Source organism: Lethenteron reissneri, chromosome 15 (genome assembly GCF_015708825.2).
Source record: "Lethenteron reissneri isolate LAM-NWPU_2019-01 chromosome 15, ASM1570882v1, whole genome shotgun sequence".
NCBI lineage: Eukaryota > Metazoa > Chordata > Hyperoartia > Petromyzontiformes > Petromyzontidae > Lethenteron > Lethenteron reissneri.
In genome coordinates this window covers 8,856,218-8,880,406 of record NC_083793.1, presented here as the reverse complement: position 1 = coordinate 8,880,406, position 24,189 = coordinate 8,856,218, and the positions used below count along the sequence as shown (strand labels likewise).

The 24,189-nt window shown below is 46.3% G+C and overlaps 1 protein-coding gene across 1 annotated transcript in view; it reads left to right on the top strand.

Moving 5' to 3' along the window:
- Positions 1-24,189, top strand: part of LOC133342525 (neuronal cell adhesion molecule-like) — a 118,760-nt gene that overhangs the window by 42,977 nt on the left and 51,594 nt on the right. The window contains 4 exon segments of the mRNA XM_061551681.1: positions 14,045-14,429; positions 16,235-16,252; positions 21,470-21,575; positions 23,480-23,676. Coding sequence (XP_061407665.1) covers positions 14,336-14,429; positions 16,235-16,252; positions 21,470-21,575; positions 23,480-23,676 — 415 coding nt within the window. The 5' untranslated portion in view covers positions 14,045-14,335.

The window sequence follows — 24,189 nt, the reverse complement described above, 5'->3', positions numbered from 1 at the left end:
GCGTTGAGGAGGAGGAGGAGGCTGTGTTTGGGGTGTTTACTTTAGCCTGCTTCTCATCCATCAGTCCGCGACGTCGGACATGCAAACAACATTTCACGGGTTCTGATGGAGACCAGCGGTCAGTTTAGCACGGAGGCGAAGGCCTTCGCGACCAATATCACCCATAATGGAGGGGTTTTGGGTCAGATCGCCTAAATGTCAATGTGTCGTTAAGCCTGCCACCGCCCGACACAGCCAGTTAGTAAGGTTTGTCACGCGAACAAAACATGCCAATGTTTTACCAGTACAGTAAACACCGGTGTGTTGGAAAGTAAACCCACAATATTTACAATTCGAGTGTGTTTACTCTCCAATACACCGGTGTGCTGTACTAGTAACGAATTGACATGTTTTGTTTACGTGACAAACCTTACTAATTGTTTGTGTCAGATGGTGGCGGGCTTAACGGCCCTTTTATATTTACAAGATCTCATCCAAAAAACTCTATTATGGAAACCAACGATATTTGACTTGCGGCCGTATGCTGACCACACACACACACACACCGTATGGCCCAAACATTTTCATAATTGCTTGGTAAATTTCAAGTGGGTAAAATTGTTTTATTTGTGTCCTGGCATGTGTGTAATACGTGGTGGGGAGAGGCAGTGTAGTGGTTAGAGCGCTGCGCTATGAACCTGGCGATTCACGGCCAACACCAGTGACGATTTTCTGAACCGGTCCTGTGCCTCCCCTAGGTCGACTCAGCCTCAAATTAGTACCTGGTGCGGTGTGTAAAAACATCGCCATTGGGGAGAGAAAGGCGGTCGGGCGTGGTGCTCGCTAACAGCACTTGCCCCTACAGTCTTTGGAGAGGCCGTGTAGTGGTTAGCGCACTGCATGATGAACCCAGAGATCCGAGTTCGATTCTCGCTCACGGGCCAATAACGGTGGCGAATATTTGAAACTGGTCCTGGACGTCCTCTATATCGGCTCAGCCTGAAATTAGTACCTGGTGCGGTGTGTAAAAACATCGCCACTGGGGAGACAAAGGCGGTCGTGCGTGGTGCTGGCCACCCACCCCCTCGTGTACCGTTCCGGCCTTCATAGGTGCTCGCTAACAGCACTTGCCCCTACAGTCTGTTAAGGCTATACAGGGGATCTTTGTCTTTGGAGAAACAGTGTCGTGGTTAGCGCACTGCATGATGAACCCAGAGACCAGAGTTTAATTCTCGCTCACGGGCCAATAACGGTGGCGAATATTTAAACCAGTCCTGGACGTCCTCTATGTCGGCTCAGCCTTAAATTAGTACCTGGTGCAGTGTGTAAATACTCATGGGCTAGTCACTCGCTCCCTGGCGGTCTAGCACCTCATCATTATTATATCGCTACTAAACATGGTTACTATTCCTGTGAACTACTCGTTGAATCCTCTATCCGTGTTGAGACCTCGGTCTACCACATTGTTTTGTCTCATCCAGTCTGTGTTCACCACACTGCAGGTCACAATAACATATTAATGCACTCGCTTGATCACTCACTCATCCATCCGCCCACTCATTCCACATGCCCACTCACTCAAGCACCCACTCACCACACTGCAGGTCACACGCACTTATCTATCTATATATTTCTTCCCTTCCACTGCTCGAGTTTGGAATTTTCTCTCATCTTCACTTTTCCCAAGCTCGAATAACAATCACGCTAATTTCAAGTTGCGCATCAACGCTGATCTATTACACGCTCAACGGTGCTATTCGTTACTACTAACCACTTTGCGTTACATCCATATGGCTGTACTGAGTAACCAAAATAAACAACAAAAAACCTCCATGAAAACTTGCGTCTGATTCGGTGTATAAACATCAGCACGGGAGAGACGAATGCAGCCACTCATGATTCTGGCTGGCGACACTGCTCATTTGCTAGGCTGCTTGCAGTTTCAGTTTCATTTATTTGGGTATAGCCCTGTGAGCCATTCGGCTCTTGAATCGGGTGCAACCGCAACAAACAAAAAACATGAACAAGAAAACATCTTAAAGTGACTATGCGCAAACAAAAAAATCCAGGAAAAAACTGTAAAGTCTTCCGGAAAAAAGCACCGTACACCAACGCTGTGCAAAAATCCCAGTGGGATGCAAGTCAAACAACAACAACAACCACAAGACAACTTAGATTAAAGCCATCATTCTAAACGTTTTCGAAATCACCAAAATAAATCCATAAGCAATGTAACAGTGATCATAGGAACTGTGACCGAAATTTCGCAATAAACGACATAAACAACATGTACCACCAAAACCCTATAGCTTGCAAGCCCCACTTTCACCCGATGTTGTGTAAAGGCAATGCGGGGGATCTTTGTCTTTGTGTGCTCGACCCTGGGAGTCGGGTGTGGTTGTGGTCTGGTCAGTGGGGCGTGACTCCTTTAGCGGAGTGAGGCGGTCACAGCCCCTGCGGAGATGACTCTGCTAATAAATGTTATGAACACATGGGTCACTTGTTCCTGTGTGGGCTGCGTGGTGGGATGAGATTGGCCTGAACTTCAATTCTTAATTACACCCATCAGCAACAAGGATTAATTATCCTTTACCGTGATAAAGCGTGGAAATAACAGCGGCTCTTGTATGGTCATTATGTGGGACATGATTTCCACTCTCGCGGAGTGATTCATGCCGTATTTACTCACAGCTGCCGCTGAGACACTCACCCGTGCCGTTATCACATTCCGACTCGATTGATTGCAACTCTCTCTTCTAAGGCATCTCTAAAATATCCATCGCCTCCGAAATTCCAGACCATCTGTAATATTTCTGCTGCTAGAATTCTCACCCAGCACCCATACGTGAGACAGCATCGGCCCAATTATTTTATCTCGTCAACGGCTCCCAATTCAATTTCAGGTCAGTTTCACGATTATTGTGGTGAATCGAGCGGCCCCTAGTGGTTGGAGTGGTCCCGTGAAACCCATTAAGTGCAACAAAATTCATGAATAAAATCACGTCGATTGTTACACACGTGGTTTTACTCATGTGTGGTGAGCTTAAGAATTAATTTCGAATCCGCGAATAATTGTATCGCTACGCGCATAATTTCAGCCTAATGTGCTCAGTAAACCATTCTGCCATGCGTTCAATTACTTGTGCAAAGAATACAATTGCACAGTTCTCCGATGGAATTAAGCGCACACTGCCAATGAAGAGTTAATGACTGCCGAAATTATTTATTCCAAATAAATCTATATCTGTAAATGCAATTAATTATGAACTGATTAGAGGAACAGATTTTGTATAAAAACTTATAAACGTGAATTTAAAGAAACGTTTCATAATTGAATTGAAAGCCTACGTGTTAAATTGATTTTAATAATGTTACAACTTTTGAATATATTTTTGAGCCATAGTATAGTTTGAGAAAGCTGAAATCTCGTTTTATTCTGAGAACGCAGGCTACATTCTATGAGTGTTGATAACGTACATTCTTAGGTTCGAGGTGCCCTTCATTGATCCAGGGAATCTTTGTTGCAACTCACATGATCGTCCTCCATTGTATGTTGAACTTCTTTCGCACCGTACGTAGCCAACAGTTGCGAATCGGAGGTGACGACTGTTTGGTATGTTTAAGGAAACCAAAGCACCCACATAAAACCCACACATACGAGGCGATAACAATGCTCACATCTCCGCAGATATTTCATTCAAGGATCCCTCGCTGTCCTGCCATTTCCTGGCCACCTCGCAGTGCAAGCCTACGACGCCTGGCATTCCCAGGTGGTCTCCTATTCAGCCCCGCCACCTAGATCCCAAGAGACCCGGCACATTCATGGCCCTTCATTTGTAAGGATTGGGCGAAGACATGGGCATAGGTTCGGTAAAGGTGCAGCCCTGCAATTGTTTGCTCACGCTTATGCTAGCAGAAGAGCCTCCACTCACGGGAAACTCTGGAGAGCTCTTCTAGAGGTTGTTTTTGACCTCAGAAGAGGTGGAAGTACCAACACTTTACCCCACCACACGCAACCAGTCGATTGACTAATTGTGGTGAGCCCATTTATACTACGGGGTGAACAGCGGCGAAGGGAGAGTTGGGGGGGGGGGGATTTAAGAAAAGCGTCCGTTATTTCACTGCCATGCCAGGAGATTGAATCGAATCAGTCAACCTTAGTGCTATGAGTCGAGCGTGCTGACCACAACACCACGCCTGCATCTCTCTGTCAAAGAAAGGAATCGGATAATACCGCATCCCACATTTACAGCTTGCAAAGCTGAGCTACAGAAACATTACAAATTGAACAGATATCGGGCGACCAGAGCACTCGTATGCCAACAAACAAACGTGGGCACGTGTCAAAATCAATCGCGGGTGACGTTATCGTAAAGAATTGAAAGTGCAGGCATGAATGAGCGATTTAATTGGGAAGGTTATCACCAGCGGGCGCTTGAGATGTTGCCCGAGCGAAGAGTGCAGGGGGGACTGCGATCGGATGAGGCCACTTGGAGCAGAGTGTGTGCACCACACACAACTCGTGTGTCACGTGCTGCTGTTATATCAGCAGCATTCTATCAGAGGGAGTGAGCAGCAATGGATTCATAAGGGAGGTGGGGGGGGAGCACCCGGGTGGGTGGAGGGAATTGCAGTCGGTCAGTGGAAGGCACAACATTGCAGTCATCTCCCCCTAAGGAGGCCTCCAAAATTGGCCATATATCCTGCGTCTGTAACTGATAGTGCTCCGCTGAATGAGGCGATGCTTTCCTTGTACGTATCCCCCTTGTTTTAATAATCTGCGAACTTGTCACTCGATATGGGGCGACCCTATTGAATCCATGTATCTTGCTTTGGTGCATTCCGCACGCCTTATCTGCTGCTACTGCTGCTGCGGCGGTAGCTGCATTTAATCCCGTGTTGGAGGCGGCAGGCAATGGTGCTGCTGTTGAGAGCGGTGAGTAGGTGGATCTCAGGCGGCTTCCCGGTTATTAAAAATGTGGATTCAAAACATAGCGCTCACACACCGCTGCAAGTGTTGGGACAGAATTCCCCCCCGCTCTAGGCTTGCACGGCAGGTGGCCCTGCATGCAAGTACACAGTTTTCAAAGACAACAATGAACTCAACTTTCAACGTTATTACGTTATTTTTCTTCCTGCAAGTATGAGATAATACCATGTCAACGTTTGCTATGGTGAAACAAGTGTTCAGTTGGCATTGGTCGATGTTTTTCAATACAGTAGAAGTTTGATATATGATCACCTCTTTGGAGAAATTATATGTGTGCTTATATCTGAAGTAGTGTGCGTGTATTAGAAGTTCGCCTCACCCCTCATATGTCTAATGTAAGGATGTGTTACTTATTCATAATCAACGTTTTTGGGTTTAGATCGCGTTTATTTATAAATGTGTCGTAACCCTCCACCACCCGACACGGCCAATCAGTAAAAATGTGTCACGTTGACAAAGACAAATAGTTCACTGCTTTAGCCCACCGGTGTGTTGAAGCCACAACATTTACAATTCGAGTACGACGTTTCGCTGGTAATTGCAACCAGCATCATCGGGCAATTCGCCAGAATGTGTTACTTATATCAGAAGTCTACTTGTATACGGTGTGATTTTATGAGCTGCTTCTAAATGACCAATACAAATCAATACAACTTGGATTTACGAAGCAATTGTATGCAATTGCATCGAAAGACGCTGTACAACCAGGGGTAAAGAATACCAATTGAGGACACGTTGAAGAAGCGATGATTTAGAGCAGGAGATGAGGCGTATCATCTTACAGGCTGGAGAGGGAATAAAAAACAACTTTGCAGTAGAAGCACGCTTGATGTATCCAGAGAGAGAGAGAGTCACAGGCAGAAGATGGTTAGGGGAACAGAATTCCAAACATTTTGATTTAAAGCTTTCGTGACTGCAGGGATTCATATTCTTGGTTCTTTCGGTAAAGTCACGTAGAAGGCAAATAATAAGTTAATATATATATGTTTTATATTTATATTATTCTTATTCTTGGTTCTTTCGGTAAAGTCACGTAGAAGGCAAATAATAAAATAATATAAATATAAAACAATATATGGGAAATAATAAAATAATGTAATTATTAAACAATGTATGTTTTATATTTATATTATTTTATTATTTCCCTTCTACGTCACTTTACCGAAAGAACCAAGAATAAGAATTCCAAACAGTTGAAGCACCAGCAGCAGCAGCAGCACAAGCAGAGAAAGAGCGACCTCCCAGAGCATTCTAGCTCGGACATGCTGTTCACTCGCCTGTGGCACATGGCCAAACGTGGCTTTAATAGCACATGGAGGCGTGTCCAGGTACAGGTGGCAGGGCGAGGCCATGTCTAGGATTTGGCCCACGTGTACTCTGCGGTTGTCGTGGTTGTGTGTGGATGCATCTGCCAGTCATCTCAGTCAGACCAACCCACGGCACCTGGGTCTGTCCCGTGACCTCCTGCCAGCGGGCGTTCGACACTTCACGTGGCCTCAAAGTGCACACAGCCTGGCACAAGCGCCGTGGTGACGGTTACTGTTGTTGCTGTTGTTGATGGCATCGCTGGTTGACGATGGGTACCTGGCCAATTCTGGGCGGCTGCTGCTGCTGATGATGGTGGTGTGTGATGGTGGTGCTGATGGTGGTGCTGATGATGATGGCTTCAAATCCCCGAAGGCGCTACTTGACAATAGGTTGGTGGCGGGTACCAGGGAGTGCTCGGAGGGTTGCAATTAATTGTCGGGGTGTGAGGGGCGGTGTGGGGGGTGGTGTGGGGGGGGGGGGTGCACACAAATACGCTGCCCCCACGTCGGTTCCCGGGGTTGGGCGCGCGCTCTCCCCCCGCCGGGGGCCGATCGCGGCCGCCGTGACTCGGTCAACGGCGGTGGGAGCAAGAAGGCGTCGGTCAATATTTGAGGTTGAACTTCGCTCGTCCATCCGTCAGCCGATGTAAATATGTATACGTGTGTAGGCAGTGTATTTAGATATTGTATGTACAGGGTAGTCCAGATGTCTTGTGACCCCAATTTAATAATCTGGAACTTATTTTTTGTTAGTATGATTTATTTAAAGCAGAAATTAATATGCAGAGGAAAAACATTGTTGGGTGGGGGGGGGGGTCAATCAATTAGGGGTCACAATACATCTGGACCACGTTTGTACATTACAAGAAAATGAAATAGCAGTCCCGAATTATAGAAGGAGTGCGTCTAAATAAAGATTCTGATTGTGCTTCATAATATGATAAACATAATTTATGTTTAAAAACAGTTAGGGTAGATACTCTTTGGTTTTTCGGTAAAGTCACGTACAGTAGGTTAAAAAAACAAATAAATTAAATCACGACGTTTTGGAGGCAACACAAGCCTCCATCTTCAGGTGGAACCGTCACAGCAAAATTACTGTATCAAGTGAAGAGAGCTCTAAGATACACGACCTTATATACTTATTAATTTGTTTTATTTTTAACCTCTGTGACTTTACCGAAAAAAACAAAGAGTATGGATCCTTGCAGTCACGAAAGCTTCAAATCTAGAATTAGTTAGGGTAGAATCCACAACCGTGGAGAGTTCAAGGACATTTTAATTCAAAGAAAAAAATGCATTATAATTGGCAACATTGTTTTTATAAGAGTAATGAACGTGAATAATTACAATAACATTAATCTGAGAAACAACTCAAAGGCCACTCGCCACATGTTTCCATTGACGATACATTTTAAAGCAGAGCTTCGTAGTTTCAACCAGTGGCCATCTTCACAGGAAATAGATAACGATTAAAAAAGGCACCCACACTCAAAGTCGGTCATAGGAGTTGTTTGACCATACCTCACCATGCTGGTCAGTGTGAGTTGGTGAAGAGCGTGGGTCTAGGACTGTTTTGCCATGGCCATGAATTGAACTCACCGGGTTCATGGTGTGGTGCGTTTAACTACCGCACCACAGCGCTCTCTTTCTGTTATAAATCAGCGTTAGTGATGGCTGTGGACAGTGTTGTATGTAGCTGTTGCCTGTCCACCACTGCCATTGGAGAGCCTTAATTATTTTATTCATGCTATAAGCTGTTACTTTTTTTTGGGTCTGTCTTGTGTCAGACATGATATTTAAAGACTTGTAACTCCTGTAATAAATTTGAAAGTATTTAAACAAATTTCGGATATGACCGACAGCTAATTTATAGTTGACATTTTCGTAATATTATATCTGTCTCGGCTTAAGAATCGGGCTTTTAAATGAAAATCTGCTGTGCAGTGCATATTTGACCCTGGGTCAAGTGAACGTGTGTGACTCATATTTCTCAGTATCGGTTTCATTTAGCATTGAATACAGAATGCTGCCTGCGAGGGCATTTTGTCAGGCTCCTGTCGCTGATTTGGGTTATTTATCAATATCTTTCAATGAATGTTGAGTAGAAATGGTCAGGGCACAAATACGCCTCGCATTTTTGTGGAAATGTATGCACACATGCTCCTTTCAGGTTGCTATATTCAGATTTTCTACGATTTTTCGTGTTTTGCCGCTGTGTGGTGGAATACTTTACTCCTATTTACTTGCTCAAATATGTATTATTGTTCGTCCACAATTCTGGTTATAACTCAAGAACCAATAGTGGTACAAAACTCCACCTTTTCCAAAATGCCACGTTTATTTGACAGGGCATGTCCTGACCTGGAGAGCAGAGCGGGCAACATGGTTTTGCTGGTCAAGATCTCGTTGACCGCTGCCTCACTGCCATCTGCGAGTCACAGAGCAATAGATATTGAGTGAATATCAGACAGTGGGCAACAGTTCATTTTGGTTGAGACGGAGAGTGGGGATTGCATGCCATGCATCGTCCATCCATTGCAGGGAACATATGATGACTATGAATGTCGCCGTAGTAGTGGGACAGTTCTGAAGGCTCCGCTGCAGATAGTTTAATTGAAATGCTGGCTTATTTTGAATAAAAACAATGGGAGCAGAATTGAAAGCAACATTGTAAAAATTGGAAAATAAATGTATAGTATCGTGCATATCAGTCCAAGGAAAGATATTTGCTAGCGGGGGAAAATATGGTAACTTATAAATATGTCAACAAAGTGTTGATTGCCATGTGTCAATGCATACGTCCATCCATCCACATGTCTAATCATCCACGAAGTTTCTCATTTATTCATTTTCAACCACAAAACCCCCCAAAACCGACGCATACGAGACGTATCACGTAGTTTGCGGGCAACATTTGCGAATCGTGAAAAAAAAGAATTGCCTTCAAACAAAAACACCTTTTTACGTTGTTCATTGTTCCATTGCGATCAGGCTCATCCTGTATATTCGAACGCATGCATCGTGTGGGTGTTGGCACGATCACACAATGTGTTCAACCAGACGCGTGTACGCTTCCGTGTTCCCGTCCGCACACCTATTTCGTACTGTTGAATCCCCGAACGAAAGTGAGGCTCAGTTAATGGCCAGGTTTTGTCGGGCTTGTTTTTTTAATATATTTTTTTACATGAATTTGCTTCCACCCTTGTGACTAAGATCCACAGTTCGCTTGTGGAAGTATCTGTTCCAGTTTCACTTCAAGAAACACGCGCATAAAACTGTGGCTTGCTTGACAAGGGACTTGTCTTGCGCTAAGATTCACGATGACACATGGCGTTTATCTTCTTGGTTTTTTCGGTAAAGTCACGTAGAAGGGAAGTAATAAAATAATAAAAATAAAACATAATAAAATAATATAATATTCCCCCAAGCTTTAAATCGAAATTTAACATGGCGTTTAGTCATAGTTTTGTTCCACTGTTCCTGGAGAGCATGGCATTTAGAAAAGTTAAATTTGATCCAGTCGTTATAAAGTTTCATATTCTTTGTTCCATGCACTCTGCCAAGCTGATAGCAGTGTTGTGGATATGCTGCTGGATAGATCCCCATTCTCCCACATTTACTCGGCTGCAGTAGCGGCATTTGTAAAACAGAGCTTGCAGCTCACTCGGCTCGGTTTAGATGAGGTCAGGGAGCAAATGTGCACCGAGTGTTTTATTTTTGTTGTGAAAAACCATTCAGAGATCCAGTCGCAATCTCCATCTGGTAGCCATCCTCATTGGGCATCTTAACATTTCTTGATTAGAAATAAGATGGTCTGAAGATTACTGATTTATTTCTTTTATTTCGTTGCTTTTCAGCAAATTGGATAGATATTCGCCACAGACCACGGTGAAGCGGAGTGCGACTGACGGATGTAGCTGACAGCGTCCCTTGGACAGCTGCTATGATGGGTGCAAAGCCACTCAATACAAAAGATGTCCGGGTGCGCTGCAGCTCACGGAGGTGGTGGCACTTTGTGGGTACCCGCCCATGAGTGCTGCGCCCAGCAGTGGAGAGGGGTCATTAATATTAAAGGCCCCAAGCTCAGGCCCCTACCCAGATGCTAAACACCAGTGGCGCGTTAAAAATTAATACGAGGCTGGCCACACTAACTGGCTTAAAATCTAGGCCACCATATGCGGAAACGCCAAAAATCTTTAACCTTACAAACGCATAGCAGGTCCTTAATTATGCATGAGCTCTGATGGAGATTTGTGTTTGGCGGGCACAATTGCTGAGTTAAAAAAATAAATATAAGTTTTGACAAAACCGAATGCATAACGTCGGTTGTTTAACAGACACATTTCATCAGACCATCGCGCGCCTAAGGCATAATCTACAGTTGCAATCGTGGCGAAATGTGTATGGTAATCATGAAGTAAATACAGATATCACATCTCTATTATTGATGCGAAACTGTAAATTTAAGCTGCCTTGTTCAATGTAATGGTCCTTTTTTTAGTAAACCAAGAGACACGCCCGACAATACTGCTGCATAGATTTTTTTGCGGTATTGCTGGAAAACTTACCGATGTGTTTTAGAGTTGTACTCTGCTCTTCGGCATGATGATTGACATTGCACTCTACATGCTGAATTAGTTCTTGAAGAAGCTCCCAGCACACAGCAAAACGTCGAACATCGTTGCCAAATAGTGCGCAGTACGGCTCGAAAGCACATAGGAAAGATATCTGTCAATATTTTTCCAAACAATCAATTACGCAGTGGCTCTATTGTAAAATATGTGAAATGCTTGTGAATCCAAGACTCATTTTCACGTTCATCAAACACTCAGTAACATTTCGGCCTGCTGGACTGAAGCGGACAAGTTTATATTCTGCACCGTTTTCATTTAAACAGTGTTAGGATATGTGGAATTGACTCTAAATTAATATTATCCCCTGCATTGTCTTCACAACCATGCTGTGGTGGTGGTGGTGAACATGAAGATCACATCTGTACGCTTTTACAAGAGTTCAGTTCTCTGTAGACGTGAACAACTTGCTAATTTAAAATGTTATACGTCCACGCAAGGATCCCAGATGTAACTGCAAAACGTAAAAGTGTCAAATTTTGCACGAAGCCTGCTGCAGCAAAAATTAATCGCGGGACTTTTTTTGCCAAATTCATTTCATTAATGACGACGACGATGACGAAGCTCATTGCGTGCACAGTCGCTTAAATCAAAGTAAATCAACCTCCGCAGCGGTCATCGACATCACTTAATACATATTGCCTTTGTAATGTTAATTAAAAAAACTAACTCAGTCGAGGGGTTGGGGGTGGTGGTGTAGGGGGGCGGGAGAGGGGTGACCCTCGTTGTTATCCTAATTTGCAAGTGGCACATTTAATCAAACGAGGTGCCATCATCTGGCCGAATGCCAGAAGCCCCTAATTGCGGAGGGCGGAGTGAGCCCGAGTTTCGGCGTAGCGAGCGGGGGCCGCCTCCTCCCGCCTCAGCGGGCGGGCGTGCGTTCGCTGTCGGAGAGAGCGCCCGTGAGCCAATGCCACGGGCGGCGGTCTGACGGTAATTTCTGCAGATGCATGGGCTTCATTTCAAGATGCCGCGCTTGTTCGCCTTGGTTGGCTGCGGCGTACGCGCGCGCGGATTCGGCAGACCGGGGCTCGCTTGTAGCCTCGAATGCGCCGTTTTCGTGGCGCGGTAGATTGCGTTCGAAGCCGTGGAATTGTCTCTGCGTCGATAAACGGATGACGGCCGTCGTCGTGCAGGCGTATTGGGAAATTGGTGAGCGTCGTGCATAATTAATCTCTCTTGGGTTTATCTTGGCTGCTTTGTTATTTCTATTATTCGAGACGGTTTGGGAGCCATTACGATGAGAAGGAACGGTCTTGGGATGAATTATTTTTATGACTCCATGGCTGTGCAGCAAATGGCACGGACGTTTGGTGAAATGGGACGCCTACGACCAAATTCCAAGGAACACGGACAATCTCGTGAGATATCTGAAGATAAGCAGCTTTCAGCCTGGTTGGCGCTCTGACCGGTGATGGCCATGCATAGCAGGCATTACAGGCTGTGCGGTTACGTGGTGGGCAGCAGAGAGGGCTCTGCAGCCATATCCTTTGTTGTATTCTACTTCCACGCCCTCCCCACGTGTATTCCCTCCTACCTTCGTCAGCGCCCATGGGCCAGCAAGGTGAAATACGGTTAAAAAACATAACCCCCAAGAATGCACACAGCCTGGGGAGGCTCTCATCCAGCAGTGGATCGATGAAAGTGGCGGTGATTCCGTTCACCGGTTGGTCGTTGAGCGTGCCTGGTTTTTCCTCCGATCGTTCCTGCCTTTGGTAATTGACATTGTAGCATCCTTGCCTAGGCAGCACGGAAACGCTCGTCCTCGCGTGCGTCATCGGCAAGTGATTAAGGGATGTCCCCTGCATCTTCGAGCTGCAGGGCTGGGCCTCGCATCTGAGTCAGCATGCCATAGGCTGGCTTGCCTTGAAACAAAATAACGATGGAAGGTGTTCCTCCGTGTGCCTGTCACATGGCAGTAATAATTCACAGTCCTTCTCCAATCCACTGTGGGATGAAAGCTCTCCTTCGTGCCCTTTGCTCAAAGGGGGGTTGTTCCACCATATTTCACCGCGCCAGGACGGGTTTGGGTGAAGGAGGGGCTGAGATAATGGATCAGATCTCATTCGTCACCGATTTTAGCTGTGGCCAGGAATCCCAACTTGCGGCGTCAGATTTAATTGTTGTTATAGCATCATCGGCATCATTAGCAGCCGTGGTTAATTCATTGCTGGATGAGATCGTCCCAAGCAGCAGCAGCAGCAGCAGCAGTCTTTCATGCTCCTGCGATGGTATTATAATCCAGCTTGCACCTGCAACGCGAGCTGATTTCATCGCCCAATCTCTATGGTGGACGTCTTCCCAGAGGCATTCCATATTATTTTACAATGTAGCTAGATACCCAGTCACAAAATACGACGAGTCAGAATAACAATCGTTGGTCTCTGGCTTAATTGAAGTCACGCCGGGTTTATCTTGCGCAATTAATGATGGACCTTCATGTAGATTTTAAAATGTATTTTTTTTGTTTGACTTAAGGGGTCAGCTGTCGATTATCTCTGTCGTTTCTCCCGGCTGCGGAGATTGCTTGATAATGATGTCGTTCCACGAATGCAGTGCTATGGGAATGGAAACGCATTTGCAATTTTGCGATGCTGCCTTGCAGCAGCAGCAGCGGCAGAATCGCGCACACACCTCCCCCCCCACCACTCGTCTCCTTCCACCACTACCACCACCCCCCCCCCACGGTTCCCCTAGGGGAGCCGGTGGCGACAGCCTTAGTGCAATCTGCTCTCCCCCACGAGGTGAGCTCACGCCGTCTTTAGCGCTCCGTTCTTTCGCCTGCAGACGCGTCGCGCGCCGGAGCTTCACGTTCGTAAGAGCCGCGGCGGCGCACAGCTAAAAACTAAAATACATGTAAAATATTGTCTCGTTGCAAAGAGTATCTCGTCTTGTTCGCCGTCGCTTCGATGTTCGATGCATCGCGTCTCGTCGCGTCGTCCGCGAGACAATTGGCGCGCGATCGATGCAATTCCGGGAGGAAGACACTGGCTCCATTTTTTTCGATCATGCATTATTGATGGCGGGCAGCCTTTTATTGTATTTTATTTCCATTTGTTTTTTTTTCTAACTCCATCGGATTTCCACCTCCCCCCCCACCCACCCCACCACCACCACCACTCCCTTCCTTACAGCGGCAGCAGCAGCGGCAGCGGTGGTCCATCGACATCACCCGCGGTGAACGTGGACAGTGGCGTGGGGCGGTGGAGCCTGCCGGCGAGATCGACTCGGGGAGTGCCACGGCCGCGCCTTTGTTGTTGTTGTTATTATTGCCGTCGCGTGAAGAAAGGGAGCAGCGGTGAGAGCGAGCGAGAGAGAGAAGAGAGAGAGAGGGAGCGAGAGCGGAGGAGGAGAGGACCTATTCCCCTTTCAGCAGCCCGCGAGCACTCGATCCGCAGTTTTCTGCACCACCAGCCGAAGGGGCCATGTTGCCAGGGCGACGCCGCTCGTTGCTGGCGGGGGCGGCCCTCCTCGCGACCCTCTGGGTGACGTCAGGCTCCATCGACATCCCCATAGACCGTGAGTGGCACGCACGCGCACGCACGCGCGCGCACGCACGCACACACGCGCGCGCACGCACGCACGCGCACGCACACACGCACGCACGCGCACACACGCGCACGCACGCGCACACACGCACACGCGCGCACACACGCGCGCGCACACGCACGCGCACGCACACACGCACGCACGCGCACGCACACACACACGCACGCACGCGCACGCGCGCACATACACGCACGCGCACGCACACACGCGCACGCACACACCCACACGCGCGCACGCATGCACGCGCACAAATGCAAAGCCACCCCTCTCGCGTGCGTAGCCTGCAGAAGATTTCATCCTCCTTAATTTTGGAGCTTTCGTGACTGCAGGAATTATTATTTGGTTCTTTCGGTTAAGTCACGTCTAAAGATAAAAGAATTATTTTATTATTTTCTTTCGGTTAAGTCACGTCTAAAGATAAAATAATTATTTAATTTATTATTTTATGTTTAGACGTGACTTAACCGAAAGAACCAAAGAAGACTTCATCTTCTTGGTTCTTTCGGTAAAGTCACGTAGAAGGGAAGTAATAAAATAATAAAAATAAAACATAATAAAATAATTTTCACGACGTTTCGGCCACGGGGAGACAGACCTGGTCTTCACCTGAGGACGGCTGCTTGCGTTGTGGCCGAAACGTCGTGATAATTATTTTATTATGTTTTATTTTTATTATTTTATTACTTCCCTTCTACGTGACTTTACCGAAAGAACCAAGAAGATGAATCCCTGCAGTCACGAAAGCTTTAAATCGAAATCTGCAGCCGACTGTTGGGGGCGAGTGCTTTTAGCGAGCAGCACCTGCGAAGGCCGGCACTGTGGCACGCGAGGCAGGGGGGTGGGTGGGTCAGCAACCACGCTCGGTCGCCTTTGTCTCCCCAGTGGCGATGCCTATACCGTGCTGGCGCTGGTGGCCGATTTCGGTGCCAGGTCGATCGCGTTGCCCTCCTGCTAACCCCATTGCGGTGGCGCCAAGCAGCGCAGCCCCTCCTGATTTTAGCAAATTATTCGGTTGATTTCGCTCTTGATGCTGCATTGGTAATTGTGGTGCACAGGCACAAGTAACAAACAGAGCAAAATGATGTTGCTTCAAATGCATTCGTCAAGCAAATAATGTGTGCTTGCCCTTAATAAGGTAAATTTTTAATAGGCGACGTTTCGGGCAGTGGCCTTTCAAAGCATGTAGCAACAACAAACATCTTGGTTTAAATTGTCAGTTCACGTTGATAGTGGGTTTATCTTGTATTTATTTAATTTGTATTTGCTGGGACCTTTTGGAGCAGCGGTCCATCTCTAAGCATTGCGCTATAATGCTTTGTGAATTTAATTAAAAAAATAACAATGCCAATGGATTGTTTTTTGTAATGGCGTTGACTGCTGTGCAAAGCAGAATAAAGTGCGCATCTGTGCACCGTTCATTTCGCTGTGCAGCAAAACATGTGTGATGTCACCATTTGTGTTTTATGGCTATCTTGCAAAACAAGAGTGCGAGCGTTAGCGAGCGGTCGCTTTAATTGTATTCCACGGTGGCATCTCTGTGAAACGTGTTTTTTTTATTGTGTGCGGTAATGCCGCACACTTTAAACCGATATGTTCAGAGTGCATCTGAGTAACTTCAATGTAGGTATATTTCGCTATGTCTGGAAAAGGTGCACAGAAGCCTCTGACTGCAGAATGGTAATGTTTAACAATGGCTTATGATTTTAACACTTATTTTCCAAGCATGCATACTAACAGTACATTGTTCTTGACTCACGCTTTCTTAACATGTTAAGCCACACTTCTGGAGAATGGTAAGTGACCCCGTTGCACTTGCCATCTGTACATAAGCATTCGAGTGATGCGCATTCTAGATTTCACACATCACTCCGCCCATAGTCACCGCGAAGAAAATTCCATTTCCCGGCCATCAAGTTGCCCATTAAAAAGCCTCATCGAAGAGTGATCTCCATGCACGTTTTTTCCCCCCCTCATTTTTTATTTTACTGTAACTCACACACGTGTAATTGCATGGCCATTATCCGCGGACATCCGAGCATTTCTCTCAATTTACCCCGCGCCATCCTGAGTCACGTGCTGTACGGCGCACCATTACGCTAAACGACGCCTTTGCTCAGTGCCTCTTCCACATTCGGGCGTGATTTTGCGGACCGCAAAGCCGGGCGTGATTTTTTGCCTCCCTCCCCCGTGCAGCTAGACGGAAGCTTCGGCAAAAACCTCGCGGCAGATTACGGCAACGGGCACGATGCCGTCGCCGTGATATTCACGCGACGCCGGGAACAGCCGCTTGCCGTAATCCCACGCCTCTCGTAATTATTGAGCCAGAGAGCCTCTGCGTCAGGCTCGGTGTGCAGCCCGGCGTCATGCGGTGTTTGAATGTGAGCTGTGCTTATTGATCAAAATCCCAACCTCAGCTGTGAGTTAATCAGCCAGCCGCCCCCGTACGCAATTTGGTTAATCGCTGGTAATTAATTAACTATTTTTTTTGTCGTGCTCGTAGTGTCTTTTTTGTGTTTCAAGTGTGCCCGTGCGCTTTGCATCTTAATGAATCCGATTAGTTAACGGGATGCTGTGATGATGTCTCGCAGCGCATTCGGCACGGATGGCAAAGGGAAAGCCAATCTGCATCGTTCATGCAATGTGTTGGCGTCAATTATCTAAGGCTTTCGGGGGGGAAAAAAGAATAGACCTATTGGCATTCAAGCACAGGACATTGAATCACTATATGCTTGCACATATAGCAAGTTGATTACCGTTGATGTGCTTTCAATAGCAATCAATATTCGATAGTTGCTTGCGCACTCTCTGCTTGTCGATTTAGTTACATAGTCATCCAAATTCGTGCTGTACTGCGGTGTCTCTGTGCGTGTTCCAAAACCAGCTGCTGTGTTATCGTGCGGACCGGTTAGCGACTACGAGCCATGTACATGAAGTGCACAAATGGAGATATCAGTGGGTGCTCCGTTACGCGTAATTTAATTCAACGCTTCCTCTCATGAAGATTTTTTTTAAAAGGGAAATGCACACTCCCAACAAATATGTTTTGTTCTTGTAGATACGTAGCTATGGTGAGTGTGTTTGGATGTCCAACACCCGTTGGGGTGCTTTGTTAATGAGGACAAATAAACTCCTTAAAAATAGTTTTTTAAAAACAAAGGTTTTATTAACAACTTCTTTAACTCACGGTCGTGAAGTACGTCGATGATGCGGCGCCTGCTCCCCCCACATCATTGCTTACTTGAATTAATTGATCGCTTCCGTAACTTGTTCACACGGAGCAGGCGATTCGAGAGTTTAGGGACCGCTGCGTTTTTTACCTAAACAAATATATATATAAATAATAAGGCGTCCATACAAAATGTAAATTGCTTTAAAGTAACGAATTAATTGATTGATGGATGCCGATTTTAATACAGGCATGCATTGTCACCGGATCTGAGTACGTGTGCAAAATGTGGAATTGATTGGACAACCTGAAGTAGACTAACTTTTGATTACAAGATTTGACCACGACAAACAGGAGTCAAGTTAAGTAAAACCGTTAAAAAACTACATTATTGTGCTTTTAAAAAATTTATTATTTCCTGATCTAATCCCGATTGTGCTATCGGTGTCGTATAACAAGACAAAACATCAATTTGGATCCCTCAATAAGGCAGTGATATCAGCGTCTGTAATGGAAACACAAAAGCAGGTATCACAAAGCTCCCCCTGAGATCGCTTCAAGTGACCTCTGATCCGCATGGGGGAGGGCATCACTTTCCCACCCCATTCTGCTCCTACGATGAGTCAGACTGATATTTTTAATTCTCAGACATGAAATGTAGCAGAATGAAGTGAATGCAGAAGAAAATGTTACTTGACCAATATTTTGTTTTCGCGTGCATTCATTGGTGACCAGGCTGAGGGCATGAACTCACTCACTGGATTCAAACCCAGAATCTTAACAGTGCCATCTCAGAATTCGGATCTCAGCCACCCAGCCACCTCCACTGTGACATAAACTGTGACATCGCGGCCATACGTTTCAAAATGTCAATGCATTGACCTCGCTAAAGTAATCACGTTAAAAACGATTGTTTTTAGCGTCATTTTTATAGCGATGTGCTATCACGAAGGCCGTATGTTTCCCTGATGGGCATAGGCTGCCAGTAGGAGGTGATTTTTCAATGCGGTTCGGTCAAATTACTTAATTTGCGGGTCATTTTCAAATTTGGTAAATTTGTCCGTAATATTGTTTTTTTGGGTTAGTACGCGTTGGGGTTAGATCGTGTAAATAACGCGATCTAACCCCCAAAAAAAACTCCTATGGATGATATTGGTCGCGAAAGCCTACGTGTTAAACTTGGTAAATTTGGACCGTGACACCGGGACACATGGTCTACACTTAAAAAAACGGCCTCGTGTTTTCGATTAATACACCCACAGGGATAACCAGTGGGTGGGGGCGAGCACTTGAAAGTAACTTTAAAGTAATTTTTTTTATTACAAATAATGCTTGAGCATCGTGCCAGAGAGCCCAAGATACACACAAACGGTGCATGCATCCGCAATATTGTTTATTTATTTGGCTGCAAAGTCCTATGATCTTCAGTCTCTCATCTCTGTTTATATGTCCCCACATTTGTGGTTACAGACAACTTACACTCTATTTAATTTAGAACTTTTCCCAAACTTTCCATGCACTATCAATGACGTTATGAGTTCATTCATGATGTATCGTGGAACATCATCTGTTTCACTAATTTGATCCTCCAGGCAATCTTCGTTTGCCGCTTACAACTAACCACAAACAAGCGACTTGCTTCCGTAATTTTTTTTAAAAATATGTTAACGAATGTTGGTTCTGCTCTGCATTTAGTTGTTCACTCTTGCTACAATGCTCAGCTGGGCTCCACTTGTGCAGTCTCTGCACAGACTTGTTGACAGAACTTGCACTCAATGGACCAGTGATCTCCAAGGCAGTGTGGCATTACATCAAGAGGAACGTGATTCGCTAAACTATAACTGCGATCAGAAACGCGTGCAATTAAAACGTTTATGGGTTCCGTCACTGCCGATCGCACACAACAGGCATCGCTAATTGAGTGAGAAAAACACCACAAATTTGCCACCTGCCCACATCTCTTGGCACATTCGATGCGCCAAACGCACATTTCAACTTTCTGCAATGACATCACCAATTCCTGCGCAAGAGGCCACTGCGACTGGAACTTTGTAGAGATCAGTGACGTTTTAAAATCGTGCCACCAATTTGGAAAGCCGCCGTGATGTGTAATGGTTTACCCCACTGGACTTGCAACCTAGCGGTCATAACTTTGATCTTCTGGCGCCGCAGTTGGAACAACGGCACCGATTCTTAAATCCCCCACCTCCGGAATGCCTCGGTCCACCCTGCAGTGTAAATTGATTCCAGTTTAACACGTAGGCTTTCGCGACCAATATTATTCATAATCAACGTTTTTGGGTTTAGATCGCGTTATTTATAAATGTGTCATAACCCTCCACCACCCGACACGGCCATTTACAATTTGTGGTTTCACGATTCAACACACCGGTGGGCTAAAGCAGTGAACTATTTGTCTTTTGTCAACGTGACACTTTTTTACTGATTGGCCGTGTCGGGTGGTGGAGGGTTACGACACATTTATAAATAACGCGATCTAAACCCAAAAACGTTGATTATGAATAAATGGATTCCAGTTAGTCGTTCGGCGGTCACGTGCGCTAGGGTAAAGTGTGGCTTATCCCTCCCCTTCCGAGACGTTTGGCCAGTGTGGAAGAGGAGGCCCATTGGGAGGTGAGGCTGTCTAGGCCGTCTCCCTCTAGAGTGGAAGCCCCTTCGACTGGCAGTGGCACGAGCAAGTCGATTGGCAGATAGCGCGCAGTAAGGTAGAGCGTGGGTACTCCCAGCTCTAAACAACACGTCTGACCAGCGTGGAAAAGTAGGCCAAATACCCGTTTAGGTGGTCTCTGTAGAGTTCCCTCTCGTTGGAGGCCCTTCCATCAGCGTGGCATGAGCAAGCAATTTCAGAACTGCACCTTCACTCTTTTATAACCACTTTGAATATTACTACTGATGCCAGATCTATTATTTTAGTAAGGGACTCTTCTTGCTTATATTGTTAATGAAATTCATGTTTTTTCCAAGGAAATGTTTTTCTTGTCTCTTTTCATTGGAAGCATCTGCCACACTGATTATGATTTCAAGAAATAATACATCCTCATAACAATTCGAACGACTGACGATAATGACACAACATGCACACACTGGTAATGTCGCTTTGAATATCTGTAATTGTATTTTAAAAATGCAGTACAATTCGATTTTAACCATAATCCTTCTGTAATCATAGCTTGTGCAGTAATCACAGCTTTTGTAGCGCCTTAACCATTTATATTTTCTGGTTGTTCAATTGTAAAATAACAAAAGATAAGCACACACAATATGTTGATGCATCGGTTCATCAGTTACAATTGATTCCGATGCTTACAATATGTGCATCGAATTGTGTGCGTGGAAAACTACGATTTACCATTCATCCGAATTATACGTCAAAGCACAGTTAGTCGATTGACAAGTCATGTATGGTGGGGTAAAGTGTGGGCACTCTCACCTCTTCCAAGACGTCTGACCAGCAGAGTAGGCCAAATACCCATCCAGAGGTGCTCTTCTAGAGCTTTGTCTCATGGCAGCCCTTCAAGCCAGCAATGACGTGAGCAGGCGACCGCAGGGCCAGACTTTTTTGCCTTTCACCTCTTCATGCTCATGGAATATTTAACCTCATGGAGCGAATACGGCTCTACATAGAGATGCAATACAAATGAGACGGTCAATCAAAACGAGACGGGAAACAAAAAAAACATTGATTCTCAAATCAAATTCTCGGGACGGGGTTGTGGGGTACGGTGCGGGGCGGAAATCGGGTGATTTACTGTATTGCAAGTCAGAAGCCGCCGACTGACAGCGCCGAAGTGTTGCTTTAATGTGTGCCGTTTTTGTTCCGCAGTGGAGCAGCCGCCTGCGATCACGAAGCAGTCCCCCACTGACCACTACGTCGACCCGTTAGAGGACATTTTAGTGAAATGTGAGGCCAAAGGGACCCCTGCCCCGAGGTACGTGGTTAACCAGCCGTGCTGCCGCACGGCATCACATTAAACCCACAGGGCTTCTGCGGTGGGCCCCACTCCGTTGACTGCATCCAGGGTGCACATGGACAACCAGGGGTCAGTTTCAGCCGGACCTGTTCGGAAGCTGAGGTTAGCGGTTCGAGCCTCACCACCGTCCTGGTTAACACTGGCGGGTGTATTAAGGCGCTGCAGTAACGAGATGTTAACTACCTCGCCTGGTATACAGGAGGTCGTGGGTTCGATCCCGACGCTGATGCCTGCTGTATATTTGGAGTTTGCATGTCTCTCTCTCCGTGGTTGTGTGGATTTTTCTCCGGGTCCTCTGGGTTTTCCTTCCACATTTATAATTAACATGTGTTTCGAGTATTTGGCTGGTGTAAATTTCCACGTGATAAGCCACTTCGTTGAGCTATAATTTGTGGCCAGGTCACTTTTAAAAAAGAGCTACATAGCTCAGTTGACCTTACCTGGTAAAAATATATAATAAATACCATCGACGATATGCACGCAAACCTGCTTTACACGATCGACGTCGCAGATCCCGTGACGTTATTTGAAATTGGTGGGCCACGTGTGAACAATTGCACCGCAAACATATTAATTCGTGGAAGAAAAATAAACACATTGGAATATCACTTTTATTGTGAAACCTCGCAAGATTCTCCTGAAAAATATGTTTGAGTCTCATTGAGGCTTTCCTGGGTAAAACACATGTCTGTACTTATATTATAACAATGTCATTCCCCACCCTCCCATCTGCTGCCGGCGAGAGGTTTGGGTTTGGGGATTTGGGGGGAGTCTTGGAAATATTCCATGAGAAATAAAGTGCTGTGTACAACCTTTTGTAATTGCAATGCTGGATGAGAGCCTCTCTACGCAGTGAAGCGTGGGGGAGGGGGGGCGATGGCAGCTGGGTGGGTTATTTGATCATACTTCACCATACCGGTCAGTGTGGGTTGGTGAAGGCTGGAGAATAATTGAAGTAGCAGTGCAACAGTGGATTTTTCTGCACTGCCCTCTGCTGTCAGCGTAGCCTCACAGCCTATAACAACCTGTTGTGCACAGTGGTCACCCATCCAAGCACAGTCCAGGCTAAGCACCTGCTTAGGTTCTGAAATCTGGAGAAATCTGGCGCGCGTTCCGGGCGATTTGGTCACAGTGCGTGCAGAGAATGCAGGCGCCATATGGCAGTGATAATCCGGCACGCAAAGTCCATGCAGAGTGAGCGAGATGCGAGTTAGAGACAAACTATGGGAATCCAGCTTCACAGAGCACACTCGACTATTCTGTGGGTAGAGCAGTGAGCAGTTGTTGTTTTTTCCCGGCTAGGTGGCTCAGCGGTAGAGCAAGCAGCTCGCAATCAGATGGTTGCGAGTTTGCATCCTGGGTGGGGGGTTGACTCAGCCCATCATCCCTCTTGGGTCCATAAAATGAATACCGATGTTTGGAGAAGTCGACGGTGGTTGTGCAATGGTTAGATGGACCCTTGCCATAAGAACGTGGCTTTTCCACCACCTACTGAGGGCTGTAAATGGGAGTTGAGTGCCGTCCACCTCCAATGCTCATTTGAGCAGAAAATAATTTTGACCGGTCTTTTAAACTACAAGCCCAAGGTTATTTTGTTTAACCAGGTGAGCCATAGACTAGAATACTGGTAGTTTGTGCTCATTCAAAGGAGGGAGTATTAAAACTACACGAGCTCTCTCCTGAAGCCTTCTCCTCGTTGCTAGCAGACCTCAACATTGGCATTTAGCTCCCGAACGTGTTGCCATTGTGCGCACAAAACGAACAGAGCCAGGTTTCGAACTCAATAGACCAGGCGACTCTCATGCTTGCTTAAGCGATCCGGGTCAGCGGAATGGACGGTGCTGTCCCATGCCCCTTTGCAGTTATCGTTGGACGAAGAATGGCAAGTCGTTCGACCCGAGAGGCGAGGTGGGCGTGGTGACGGCCGAGAGCTCGGGCTCGTTCACCTTCGTCAAGAACAGCACCGGCCACGCCAAGCGGCACGAGGGCGACTACCAGTGCCTGGTCTCCAACAAGCTGGGCACCGCTGTCTCCGACAAAATCAAACTGCGCATTGCAAGTAAGGGCCACCAGCGTGTGGCAGGCACAATGATCACCCCAACCCCCAAACCCCCTGCCACCCGCACCTCTCCCTCCTCCTCCCCCATGCCGTGTTGGCATCGAAAAAACTTCGATTCAGACTATTTATTTACACTGGAGAAATCCGACGAGCCATGAAGCTCTATTTCGCAGATGTCCAACTCTTGGGGGGCACGTGAGGCTTAGGAAGAAGACCGCTCTGGGACACATCGTGGGCGGGGAGGACAATATCTCACAATGCTGGACCGGAAGATGGGAGAGCCTCAAGCGATTCTTGTTCTTGTTTCACCGCAGTTTGTGAGTGCACGGCTAAAGGCATAAAGCAACGAGTGGCCAGCAACAAACAACGCTATTAAACTTTAATCGTGGGCCGTTCAAAACCAACACATATAACCAATATACGTATCAAAACTCTTAAAATGTAATAAAAAAATGGTTCCACCATTGGAACCTCCTTTGCCAGTAGCAAAATATGATAATTGGTTTTTTACCC